Here is a 14,041-nt window from a genome sequence, read left to right as displayed (position 1 = left end):
AAGCAAAAACAACTCGTGTACAAAATCAAGTGAGTAACTCGAGTGAGTAACTCGAGTGAGAACTAGGGTAAAGGTTTCTAGTACAGCAAGCATCACAAGAAGTAGGCCACAGATGCTGTCATTGGTGTAACATAATGAAATTAATGAAACATAAAAAAAGGTTTTAGTAACTAAATATTAATGACAAAAGTTTGGTCAAAAATAAATGTCTGTTTAAGTCCCAAGACAATCAAGTGCCAAGACAAGTTCCAAGTCAAGACAGCCAAGTCCCAAGCCAAGACACTCAAGTCTCAAATCAAGACAGTCAAGTCCCAAGTCAAGTCCCAAGTCAATACAGTCAATTCCCAAGTCAAGACAGTCAAGACCCAAGACAAGTCCCAGATCAATACAGTCAATTCCCAAGTCAAGACACTCAAGTCCCAAGTCCAGCCTCAATCTGGGACTGTTTTTAAGGCTTTGGGTCTCTTTGTTCCAGTGAAGGGTGATGTTAAAGTTAAAGCATTCAAAAACATTTTAGACAATTACATGCTTCCAACTTTGTGGCACCAGTTTGGGGGAGGCCCTTTTCTGTTCCAGCAAAGGCATGGTTTGATGAATGTGGTGTGGAGGAACTCCAGTGGCTCCACAGAGCCCTGACCTCAACCCCACTGAACACCTTTGGGATAAATTGGAACATCCATAGTGAGCCAGACCCTCCCATCCAACTTCAATGTCTAACCTTGGGCAAAAATTCCTACAGACACTCTTCAAAATCTTGGAGAAAGCTTCCCAGAAGAGTGGAGACTATTATAGTTGCAAAGAGGGGCCAGATGTCCACATACTTTTGGCCACACAGTGTAAATCAACAATGATGAAATTAAGCAAAAGGGTTAGACGTCTAACACTAGATTTCTGTGGGAACACCATTGCAGAGTATTGAACCACCACCCATTTACAGTAATATCTGGTCAACAGTGGTCCTGTGATCAGAAACTGACCAATGATAAATGGGGTAGATGATATATTATATTGGGCCTATAAGGAAGGGGTTTCTGATAAAGTGCTGTTAATGGAGCTTCCAGACAGGGGTTTCTGATACAGTTGAGTGTGAGTCTGTACGTACATAAATAATAAACAGCCAGCAGAGGGGGCCCTTTTGCAAAAATATACTCTTCTAAACGATGCTCAGTGCAGTAAGTGTGCATGATATTGTCCTAGAGAACTTGATTGATAGACTAACATACTTGCAAACAGCTTGCTTATGTGATTTCTGGCTCTGAAAGACTGTTTTCTATAAAAATACACAAGGTACAATACATGGCCCAAAACAGTAGTCACTGCCTTTTTGAAGCCTGAATTTTTTCAGTTTTAATCTATGACAGAACCTCTCAGAGGTAGGGGGATGCTGACAGGTTGCTCATCAAAACTTGAAGGGAATTTTTAATGATTTTGACATGCGGTTTACATGATGCTAACTGGAGTACATAAGCTTCCATTATTTGTTCCCTTACATTAGCCACAGAGCTTCAGTGCAAAATCTAAGAAGCGAAATTTAGACACCAAACATGTCCTGGCTGATCTAGATTTAGATGTTTCCCCTTAAAGAAGTGAACTGCAAGAAGTGAATACTAACAAGTGTGTGTTTATGTGTTACATAAAGACAGAGACGCTCTGCATTAGAACACCGAAGCTCTAGAGAACCACCTGTTGGCTGAACACAGAACACAGATGGACTCTGAGTGTTTATGATAGAACTAAGATGGACAGAAGAGACTTAGAGTAATGTAGACAGATATAAAGACAAAAAGAACAGACAGATAGATAGATAGATAGATAGATAGATAGATAGACAGACAGACAGACAGACAGACAGACAGACAGACAGACAGACAGATAGATAGATAGATAGATAGATAGATAGATAGATAGATAGATAGATAGATAGATAGATAGATAGATAGATAGATAGATAGATATGTTGAATATTCATGTATACTTCAGTAATACACATATGCTGAAACACACACGCTGGTCTGTGGTCACATTGCCGGACTGTATTCAGGTCACAGCAGGATTAGGAAGCTCTCAATGTGCACAGGGGGGATGGAGGGAGAGAAAGAGAGAGAGACAGAAAGGGGGGTGGAAAGAGAAAGAGAAGGATAGCAGGAGAGAGAGAGAGAGAGAGAGAGAGAGAGAGAGAGAGAGAAAGAGAGAGAGGCTGAAGGAGAGATTTGTTTATGAAATGAGAAACGTGATCCATGTTCTTCCTCTGTTACGCGACATAAATCAGTATGAAGTGAAAGCAAAGAACAGAGAGTGGAGGATAAGCAATTAAGTGTTGGAGCACCAATAAAAGAGAAGAGAGAAAGAGAAAAGGTGACAGTGAGGAGCTGAGATGGAGGAAAGAAAGATGTGTGGATGATAGAGAGAGAGAGAGAGAGAGAGAGAGAGAGAGATGAGTAGGGAATGGAGTTCAGAAATAACAATGACATCCTAAACTCATCTATCTCCATTCTGTCGTTCCTCAGCCCATCTGTTGATGCACAGTTCGTGTTAGGCCTTAATCAATGGTCTGTTTCTGACCTCAGAGTCACTCTTAATTGGATATTTTTGGGGAGTGGACTGCTGGACATGGTAGATGGGCTATATTCTGTAGCTATAAATTGTAGGTGCGTATAATACAACCCCATTTCCAAAAAAGTTGGGACGCTGTGCAAAATGTAAATGCAAACAAACTTCAATGATGTGCAGATCATTTAAACCTTACATTTAATTGAAAACAGTACAAAGAAAAAAATCAAATGTTGAAACTGAGTAATTTGATTGGTTTTTGAAAAATGTTTGACCGTTTTAAATTTGATGCCAACAACATGTTCCAAAAAAGTTGGAATGGGGCAACAAAAGGCTGGTAAAGTTATATAAAGGTAAAAAAAAAACACCTGGTGGTTGATTGACAATACGTCAATAACACAATTGGGAAAAAAATAGCATCCCAGAGAGGCTTTCAGAAGCAAAGATGAGGAGAGGTTCACCACTCTGTGAAACACTGCACCATCAAATAGTGCAACAATTCAAGAACATTTCTCAATATAAAATAGCAAAGAACTTTTGCTTTTTATCATCTATTCATCATTGTGAATCTCCCCACTTGTGAATTTCCCTGCTTGTGAATTCCCTTGCTGTGGGACTAATAAAGGATTAACTTATCTACAGTACATAATAACATTAAAAGATTCAGAGAATCTGGAGAAATCTCTATATGCAAGGGACATGATCAAAAATCTGTATTTGCTGGGCCGTCAGCACTGCATTAAAGACAGACATTAAAGACAGCTTAAAAACTGCATTAAAGACAGATTCTATAGTGGAACTGGTCTCAGGAACACTTCTGAAAACTACTGTCTGTAAAAACATTTTGTCACTTCATCCACAAATGCTAAAAAACCCTAAAACACAAAGAAGAAACCAAATATAAACAGGATCCAGAAATGCTGCCACCTTCTCTGGGTCAGAGCTCATTTAAAATGGACTGAGAGGATGTGGAAAAGTGTCCTGTGGTCTGATGAATCAACATTTGAAATTCTTTTTGGAAATTATGGACACTGTGTCCTCCGAGCTAAAGAAGAAGCTACCACTCAGCTTCTTATCAGTGCACAATTCAAAAGATTGGTATAGAGATGCATTAGTGCACATGGTGAGGGTGACATGCATATCTGTGAATCTGCACCATTAATGCTGAATGATATAAATATATATATATATATATATTGGCAACACAAGACAATGCCAAACAACATTCTGCATGTACATTCTGCATCGCACTATATTAAAAGAATCCAGGTGCTAAACTGACCCGCCTGCAGTCCAGAGCTGTCGCCACTGAAAACATTTGACACATTATGAAATGAAAAATATGACAAAGGAGACCCCGAACTGATGAGCAGCTGAAATCCTGTATCAACAAGAAGGGGAAACATTTCACTTTCAAAACTACATCAGTGTCTCTCAGTTCCCCTTACAGAGTGTTGTTAAAAGAATAGATTATTATAAACAGTGGTAAACAGGCCCCCGTCCCAACTTTCAGGAACATATTGTTGGCATCAAATTTAAAATGGGCAGATATTCTTCAAAAAACAACACAATTTCTCAGTTTCAACATTTGATATGTTGTATTTTCCTTCAAAAATATGGTTTATATGATTTTTACATCATTGCATCCTTTTTTTATTTACATTGTGCACAGCATCCCAACTTTTTTGGAAAAGGTTGTAATAAAATGAGGGGGAGCTCTTGGTATGTGGAGAGATGAGTGTATAATGTATAATGTAAAACTTCACAAAATGACCAGTGAGTGGACATACTAGGTTAAAAGTGGATGCAGAGTGTTCATCTGACCAATCATGTTTAAAAGTATACACTTTTTAATTATATTATAATAATATTATTATATTATATTTCAGACAGACAGATAGACACACAAATGAATAGACAGGTAGCTACTATGAATTATTCAGTAACTTGAATTAATTATTCAGTAAATACACTTAAGTATTCAGTAATGAAATATTCAGTATGTACTATGTATAATTCAGTTGCTGCAATAAATTATTTAGTATCTATTATGAATAATTCTGTTTTTGCAATAAATATTCAGTACCTACTATGAATAATTCAGTTACTGCTATAAATTATTCTGTATCTACTATGAATATTGTGGTTACTGTTATAAGTTATTCAGTATCTATTTTGAGTAATTCAATTACTTCAATGAATTATTAATTATCTATTATGAATAGTTCAGTTACTGCTATAAATTATTTAGTATCTATTATGAATAATTCAGTTACTACTACAGCTTATTCAGTATCTTCTATGAATAATTCAGTTGCTGCAATAAATATTCAGTATCTACTATGAATAATTCAGTTACTGCTACAGCTTATTCAGTATCTACTATGAATAATTCAGTTGCTGCAATAAATATTTAGTATCTACTATGAATAATTCAGTTACTGCTATAAATTACTCAGTATCTACTATGAATAATTCAGATACTGCTATAAATTACTCAGTATCTACTATGAATAATTCAGTTGCTGCAATAAATATTCAGTACCTACTATGAATAATTCAGATACTGCTATAAATTACTCAGTATCTACTATGAATATTGCAGTTATTGTTATAAGTTATTCAGTATCTACTCAATTCAATTACTTCAATTAATTATTTAGTATCTATTATGAAGAGTTCAGTTACTGCTATAAATTACTCAGTATCTACTATGAATAATTCAGTTACTGCTATAAATTACTCAGTATCTACTATGAATAATTCAGATACTGCTATAAATTATTCAGTATCTACTATGAATAATTCAGTTGCTGCAATAAATATTCAGTACCTACTATGAATAATTCAGATACTGCTATAAATTACTCAGTATCTACTATGAATATTGCAGTTACTTTTATAAGTTAGTTGTATCTACTTTGAATAATTCAGTTGCTTCAATAAAGTATTCAGTATCTACTATGAATAATTCAGTTACTGCTATTAATTATTAAATATGTACTATGAAGTGTTTAGTAACTACTATCAATTATTCTGAAAAGTATTCAGTAGCAACTATAAATAACTCGGTCATTACTATGACTCATACAATAGCTATAATAAAGGTATGTGGTTATGAGAGTAAGGACCTGATGTGTGGACCCACATACAGGCCCTAAGAGTTAAGCTTTCCTGCAGAAGTGGATGCCGAGTGCAGAAGTTTAGAAGAAGGTTGAAGAGAAAGAATAACGGAGTGGGGAGAACAGAAGGAGAGTATGGAAGAGAGGGAATGGGGAGGGCGAGAGATATAGAGAAAGAAAAGGAGAGAGAGGGTAGGTAATCCTGTTTAATTGCTTTAGGCTCGTGTTGGGTTGACGGTAAGGAGATTGAGGTGCTCTCTGGGTCATCGGCTAAAATAACCCTACACACCCGGTCGCCCAGGCAAGGCCACACACACACGTCGTCATGACAACATAGCAACCAGACGGCGGCCATGACAACAGCCGTCTGTCTCTCCAGGTGCTCCTTTACCCCTCCACCCCACGGCACCTGTCCCACAGCGTTCAACAGTTTGGATTTATGGTTCTGACTGTGGAGAGATGTATAACCTGAGTCTGATAGGCCAGTCACGTAACACCAGGGGTTTCAAATAATTAGGATGAAGCAAGAAATCTGAAAAAAAAAGTATCCAGAACATTCACCATGATTAAATTATGTAAAGATTTATATAAACCATGTACCACTTTATTACAAACCCCTTCATTGAACACACGGCAGTTCTTAAAACGACAGTTCTTCAAGGGTTCTTTAGTGAAGGCATGGTTGTATTTCAAACCATGGGACCATTTTATGCTTAAATGGTTCTTTGCATGGTGAAATGGTTCTTCAGACAGATGGAGAATGTGCTGTATATGGTTCTATATATCACCAAAAAGGGTTTTTGTTACAATGTCAAACTTGGAACAACAGAAGAACCCTTTTGTGTTCTGTAGGACCATATACAGCACCTTTTCCATCCGTCTGAAGAACCATTTCACCATGCAAAGAACCATTTAAGCATAAAATGGTCCCATAGTTCTAAATACAGCCATGCCTTTACTAAAGAACCCTTAAAGGACTGACGTGCAAACTGTTCTTAGAGTGTTCACGGCTCTATATAGAACCAGTGTCTTTGCTAAAGAATCCTTGAAAAACCATATTTTAAGTGTGTGGTTCCACCTTGCTGGTATACAGGTAATGACTGTTAGCCATCCTCTAGACCTTCTTCAGGGGTCAGTTTCTGACCACAGAGCCACTCTGGCAAGGATATTTTTGAGCCACTGTCAAGCCAGCAGAGTGTATTCCACACAAATAATATCTAGTCAAAAGCAGCCCTATGAATGGGATAGAGGACAGTTAATAAACTGTCCAGTAATAGATGGGCTACTGCCTTAATTATGTTCCTTTATAGGGGTCCTATAAGGTAGGTGGAGCTCATAAAGTGACCAAAGAATGGAAGATCAAAATAGTGAGTGGAAGTGCACAATGTGCATAGCAAGTGAATTCTCATTTGTTTTTCTTTCCATCTACAAGACGTTTCCTAGATATTTGGTTAGCTAACCATCACATTGTTAACTCCAATTAGCATTCTGATAGCATGCTCAGCGAATATTCAACAAACAGAGGGATGTAACAAGACAATATATTGGTTTATATTGAATTGTATCGCAGTATATTTTATTGTATAATATTTTACCACTGTATCTTGACTAGTATGTTACCTTGTGACTGGTGTGTTAGCTTGGAGCTAACATATTAGCTTGCAGCTAGAGAGTTAGATCAGGGCTGCATCTTTATTTCAAATATTGTATGATGTTAAATGCTCTATTAAGCTCAAAATGGAAACATTAACATATTGCTGTCGTTGGAAGAACATATTGCATCTCCATTTTTGTCATTTTCAGTACAGTGTTTGACATAATTTGAAAATACCTGCCACTCTTTATAGTTTGTGTAAGATTCACGATGAATGGACCAAAAGAAACGACCAAAAATGACTTGGAAGAAAGTCTGATCCCATTGACTTACATTAAATTTAACTTTTGTTTTTTCCTCTTCCTGTAAAGTTACCATTTTAGAGATATAAGGTTTTCTTCCAACAACAGCGATATTCTTGTAAGGCACATTTCAGTCTCTTCTTATTTTTGCTTTTTTGTAAAATACATCAAATTGAGTCACCACTTGGTTGTATTAAATCAAACTCTGAATATGTGTGAACTGTTACAGCCCAAGAAAACAACCTTGGGATGTGCTAGACTGTCCTAAAGGAGAGTCTTTAGCTTGTCAAGGCATTAAAAGCACCCATACAGAAAAGGATCCACAGAAGGTCTTTCAATAACAAGTCAAGTTTAATGATATCTCGATCTAGCATAAAAGCACACCGTACAATCTGGCGTAACTTAACAGAACAATACATCAATAACAGCAAGCTAAAAGCACAACACAGTAAATCCTATAGTCTCCTAGAAGATAAATCAAATTGAAGTAGAAAGTAGAAAGATGTCGGCGGTGCCGTTGAATACAGCTGGACAGAGACTGGGCTAAGAGATACTTCTCTGAATATGTGTGTGAAAGTTCCTTGCCTGTGTGTCTGTATGTGTGCGTGTGAGGTAAATTCATAATACTGATGACTGATCAAGATTCTGGAGAAGTCGATTTGCTCTCAGTCTGAGCCTTGGAGAAGCGGCTGCCTTGTTTCTCCATCATCGTAGTGTGAATCATTTCCGACTCAGTCTGTAAAAGTCACTGGAGTTAAACACGGCTCTGATTGTGCTCACTCTCTTCCATCTTTGCGATCCCTCTTCTTTTCTTGCTAGCTGAATCTTGAATGGCTCCCTGCTCCCTGCATAATGCACTACGAGGCCATGAAATAATAGTTACAAAATGCACTACACATCCAACAAGGAGCAATTTGGGACTCTTCTTCTTATCTCCCCTTGAGTCGTAAAGACCCACTGCTTTGGACAATTCAAAGGTATTCCCTGACCCAAAATGCCTGATCCAACGCAACAGCTAATTACCAGGTTGGACTGCATATGTTGGGGGCAGGGAAATACCTGGAGATTAAAACTGTACAGGAACAGTGAGTACCCAGGACTGGAGCTGCAAACCCTTTGCTCTACAGCACCTGGCCAAATTATTTCTCCTTCTTCATGGTGCAAATCATTTCAGATTCAGTTCATAAAACCCTCGTATGTAAACCCAAGCTCTTTTCTATCTTCACTTGCTAGCTGTTTGAACTTCAAATTGTGCCCTACTTCCTATCTAGTGCAGTACATAGAACATAAAATAAAGGCTTTGATCACTAGACTAGGGGTACCCAACTTTGAGTACTGGGTATCTGCCTACTGGATCCTATCAGGGTTGGAACCCAATTCCACAAGTAGATCTCCAGAAATTGGGTACCCCTGCCCTACACAGTGCACTACACCTTCAATAGGGAGCACTCTGGGATTTGGCTGATTGTTGTAGTCCCTTCCCCAACAAACCTGATACAACTGATCAGCTCATTATCAAGCTCTTCATAAGTAGGATCAGGTATGTTTTGGAAAGGAAATACTTGACAACTGTGCAGGAACGGTGGGTCTCAGGACTGGAGCCTAGAATCTCTGTTCTAAAGCACCTAAAACCTGTGGCCACTTAGTATCTCTTTCTTCAGGGAGTGAATCACTTCAGATTTTGTCCATGAAACTCTTATTGGTGTCCCTCTCTTCTGTCTTGCCTATCTTCACTCTCTCTCTGGCTAAATCTCAAATGGCTCCCTATGTCCTACATAGTGCACTATGTAGGCCACAAAATGAAGACTTCTTCTAAAGCCTACACAGTGCACTACGCATTTGACAGGAAGCTATTTGGGGCTCAGCTGACGTCTCTCTGACACTCCTACAGCACCTGGAACTTGTGGTCGAGGCAGTCCACGGTGCTAAAGTTGAGCTTCCAAGCCTGCTGGTCCTTGTAGTCCAGGCAGTCGACGGAGCTGAAGCCCAGCGAAGAAGCGCCATAGCCCTGTGAGGAGAGTGAGGGCGACTGGCTCAGGGAGCCTCCCATGGATGGCACAGCCAGAGGCGACAGGGCACCCCCACTGGCAGACAACTGCGAGGTCATGGGAGACAGGTAGGGGCTGCAGTCAAGGCCGCCGAAATACGGTGACGTGCCATAGCCCTGGCCGTAGGATGATGGCTGGCCATAGCTCATTGGGTAGGGTGCAGGACGTTGCATGCAGGGGGTTCCTGTGCCACACAGGGGGTCTGAGAGCGGTGACAAAGAGGTGGGGCTCCAAACAGACACAGGTGCCGTGGCAACAGCGGCACTGGAGCTGGGGACCACCACAGGTGGGGCTGGGGGTGGGGCCACGGAGGAACCTGAGCCAGGATCAGAAGGCAGCTCCGGTGGTGGAGAAGACTTCTTCTTGGGGGGACGGGGCTTGGGCTGGCCACTAGACTGCTGCTGCTGTTGGCGGCATTTGGCACGGCGGTTCTTGAACCAAACCTTAGAGACAGCAAATGAGAAAGGGAAGCACATCAATAAAAGCTTCTGGTATAGCATATAGAGTAATTATAGAGAACACATGAATATATTTAGTGAAAAAATATTGTTTATTTATGTATTATTAAATGTTTGTAATGACCTCAAACATCAGAAAATTATTAACTATATATAAAAACCAAGCATTTCAAAATAAAGCTAAAGCCACAGTACCCACTGGGTTCCCCTACAAAGATGGCACCAGAGCTTTGAAGATCTGACCAGCTCTAATGCATCTCTTAGCTTTATCTGTTGTAGGGTAGACCTCAACTCCATCTAATTCTTACCTACACTTCAGTCCTAGCTAAACCTCACTTTGACCACACATAGTCATGTCTGTATTTAGGTAGGCCTCACCTAAGAATGTCTCACTTGTTTTCAGGTACATCTCACCTGTACTCAGGTAAGTCTTACCTACACTTCATGACTTCTGAGAAAAACCTCACCTTAGCCATAAGTTAACATGCCTGTACTCAGGTAGGCCTCACCTGAGAGTGCCTCACTTGTTCTCAAGTGCTTCTGATCTGTAGATCTCACCTGTACTCAGGTACGTTTTACTCACATTTCATGATTGCTTGTGTTTTTAACCATAGATCGTCATCTCTTTCTTTAGATAGGCTTCACCTGAGAGTCTCACCTGTTCTCAGGTAGATCTCACCTGAAGCTCACCTGCACTCAAGTAAGTCTCATCTACCCTTCATGATTTCTGAAATAAGCCTGATCTTAGAAACACATTATCATGCCTATATGCAGGAAGGTCTGACTTGAGAGTGTCTCACTCGTTGCTGGGATCTCACCTGCAGCTCACCTGTACTCAGGTACGTTTTATCCACACTTCACGATTGCTTGAAGACATGTCTTTACTTAGACAGGCCTCACCTGAGAGTCTCACCTGTTCTCAGGTAGATCTCACCTGTTCTCAGGTGGATCTCACCTGTTTGCTTCTTTTCCGCAGCTCACCTGTACTCAAGTCAATCTTACCTACACTTTACAACTGAGATAAACCTCATCTTAGAAATACATCATCATGCTTGTACTCAGGGAGGCATCACCTGAGAGTCTCTCACTTGTTCCGAGGTAGATCTCTAGCCCTCTATCGGGGTCAGCTTCGGACTGCAGAGTCACTCTTTTTATCTGAATATTTTGGGGTATTTTGTTTGGGGTACCACAGCTAGCAGTGTGCATTCCATCAAATAATATCTAGTCAACAGCAGCCCTATGGTTGGAAATTAATTAATGATGTGGGGGAGTGTTGATAAACTGTCCAGCAATAGATGGGCTACAGCTTTCAATTATATTCCTTTATATATAGTGTATAGTGGAGCTCATGAGGCGGCTACAAAGTGGAAGATCACTTTCCATCTAGAAGATGATTTCTAAATATTTGGTTGCCTAAACATCACACTTCCTTCAGTCATCAACTCCAGTTTGGACCTCTTTCAGTTGACGAAAAAAAACCCAGAGGTTTAGCGAATAGAGCTCATGACTTCTTATACTGTCATGGCTGTACTCAGGTAGGCCTCGTCTCCTTCTCGCAGTGTCTCACCTGTACTCTGGACTCAGGCAGGTTGATTTTGAGCGCCACCTCCTCCCTCATGAAGATGTCTGGGTAGCGCGTCTTCGTGAACAGAGCCTCCAGAATGTCCAGCTGGGTGCGGGTGAAGGTGGTCCGCTCCCTACGCTGCTTTCTCGGGGTGGCTGAACAAACACAGAATGCACAAAAACATAGAACACATTTAATCGCAGGTCCTGCTACTTTCACGTCAAATACAGAGACAGCATGCTGTCAAGGGGACATGTTGGAGGCAAATTTCATCACTTCAGGGTTGATTTATGGGAGTCTCTAATAATCTTTAATTATGAGTTCCAGCTCTCTATTCTTTACTGAAGGTCCAGTAAGTTGTTTATCTGTGTGTACAGAATGTGTTTTGAGCTTAGGAGTCTTCCTTATTGGCGGTGAGGATGGGGTGCCCCTATGAATGATGTCACCCCAAGTCTTCCACAGGCTTAAAGAAAAAGAGAGTATTGTTGGAGTATAGTAAATTTAGTTACTTCATTTCCTATTTTACACACCTGCTATTTTTAATTCACGTCAAACTCACATTTATTTTCCACCATATGTTTAGACTAATTCGTTAATTAATTAATTAATTATAAATGTAATAATAAATAAATGAGCTAAGATGTGGTCTTATGATGGGACAGTTTGCTCAGGGCGTCTGAATATATGCCTCCCATGTATTTTCTCATAAACCGAGTGTATATTAATCAAATTGCTGAGAATTTCAATCGGGATTTTTCATCCAGTTCGTTTCTTATTTTTATTTATTTATTTATATATTGGGGTATTTTTAAGACTGAAGCCTAAAAGATGAAGCTTTTCGTTATTATATTTGGTTCTTTAGCATCTCAAACAAGCCCAAACCGCGTCAGTCTGAATTAAAGGGCGTTAAGCGGAGTAACTGTGCTGAATACGCGCGATTAGAAACAGATTTCCCAGAAATTTCGCTGCTATCGGAACAAAACCTTCTATCCCCATTTTTATCGTTTTTCAGTTTTTGACGTCATGCGAACGTGCCCATGGCCCTTTGCATTGTGTGTAAATTTCATGGTGATTGGACCAAGAGAAACAGCCCGAAATGGCTTGGAAAAAACTCTGGTTCCGTTGACTTGCATTAGAGGTGGAGCAGTTTTTTTCCTTCTCCTGTAAAGTTGCCATTTCGGAGATGATCATCATAATTTATACATGCGCTATGTTATGATATTTCATAGCTCGCCAACCAGTGGATGATTATTATTCAACAAACAAGCAGAACACATAAAAGATTCGTTATGATCTCAACACGAGAAATAATACAAACATTATAAAACGAAAACGGATCCTCGTATCTCCGAAATGCGAACTTTACTGGAGAAGGAAAAAACCTGCTCCACTTTTAATGCAAGTCAACGGAACCCGAGTTTTTTCCCAGCCATTTCGGGCCGTTTCATTCGCTCCATCCATCATGAAGTTTATACACAAAGTAAAGGACAGCAGGCATTTTCAAAATACATCAAAAACTGAAAAACGACAAAAAACAGAGATACGAGGTTTTGTTCCGACAACAGCGAGAAAGACGCGACAATCTGCTGCGTCCCTGTGTTTTATCAAGACGAATGTAAACATGAATTCACAACACAGTAAATATAAACGGTGTAAATTATAAGCAGTAGGTAATCTGGTGTTAAAATTCAGATGGAAAAAAAACAAACAACTAATAAAAAAAATAAAACAGTGCGGCGAATTTTACGAATCCGGTCATTTTGACAGGAATACATCGAATAAATCGAATAAATCGTTTTAAAAAATCTAAAAGATATAGACTGATACAAAAAATGAGTCAGTACTTAAACAGCAAGTCACCAGAACAAATATCCGCGTCACTGTCTGTTTTTATTAATCACACAAACTGAAATTCAGTAAAACTCAAAATTCAGTAAAACTGAAATTTGAAATTTTAAGGTTGCGTTAAAACACGGAATCATTTTTACAGCCGTCTGAAAAACCGACAGCTGAGATTTCTCCACCGCTCTTTGAGTCCAGCCGTGTCCCGGACGGTGGCACAGCAGCACGTGACCCTGTAAATTACATGTAAATGTTATTGTCGGATTTTTCGGCGATTTCCGTCAAATTATTATTACCGTTTTTTAATAAGCGGCATCGCGTGACGGAGCTGCCGAGTTTATTCAGAGGAAACGCCGCGCTAAGGTCAGTCGGTCATAACTGCGTGTAGTAAAAGCCGAGAACGTGTGAAACGCGTAAAACCGCGTAAACCGCCGCTCAGCAACGCCGCGTCGCTCAGACCAGTCGAGTAAATTCTCAGCTGAGAGGAGCAGAACGAACATCTCAGCTTTTCAGACCAGCAGGCAGTGGAGGCAGTAGAGGCAGTGGAGGCAGTAGAGGCAG

General features: G+C 39.7%; 1 protein-coding gene across 1 annotated transcript in view; it reads right to left on the bottom strand.

Moving 5' to 3' along the window:
• Window positions 1–7,900: 7,900 nt before the first annotated feature.
• crx (cone-rod homeobox) overlaps window positions 7,901–14,041 on the bottom strand; it is a 6,726-nt gene continuing 585 nt past the window's right edge. Inside the window, exons 2-4 of the mRNA XM_017713881.2 lie at window positions 11,642–11,793; window positions 9,463–10,059; window positions 7,901–8,425 (exon numbers count right to left, since the gene is read on the bottom strand). Coding sequence (XP_017569370.1) covers window positions 8,384–8,425; window positions 9,463–10,059; window positions 11,642–11,793 — 791 coding nt within the window. The 3' untranslated portion in view covers window positions 7,901–8,383. The remainder of the gene's footprint in view (window positions 8,426–9,462; window positions 10,060–11,641; window positions 11,794–14,041) is intronic.

Source organism: Pygocentrus nattereri, chromosome 23 (assembly GCF_015220715.1).
Source record: "Pygocentrus nattereri isolate fPygNat1 chromosome 23, fPygNat1.pri, whole genome shotgun sequence".
NCBI classification, from domain to species: Eukaryota; Metazoa; Chordata; class Actinopteri; order Characiformes; family Serrasalmidae; genus Pygocentrus; species Pygocentrus nattereri.
Note: the sequence above shows the minus strand (reverse complement) of the source record. Positions and strands in the feature narration are given on the sequence as shown.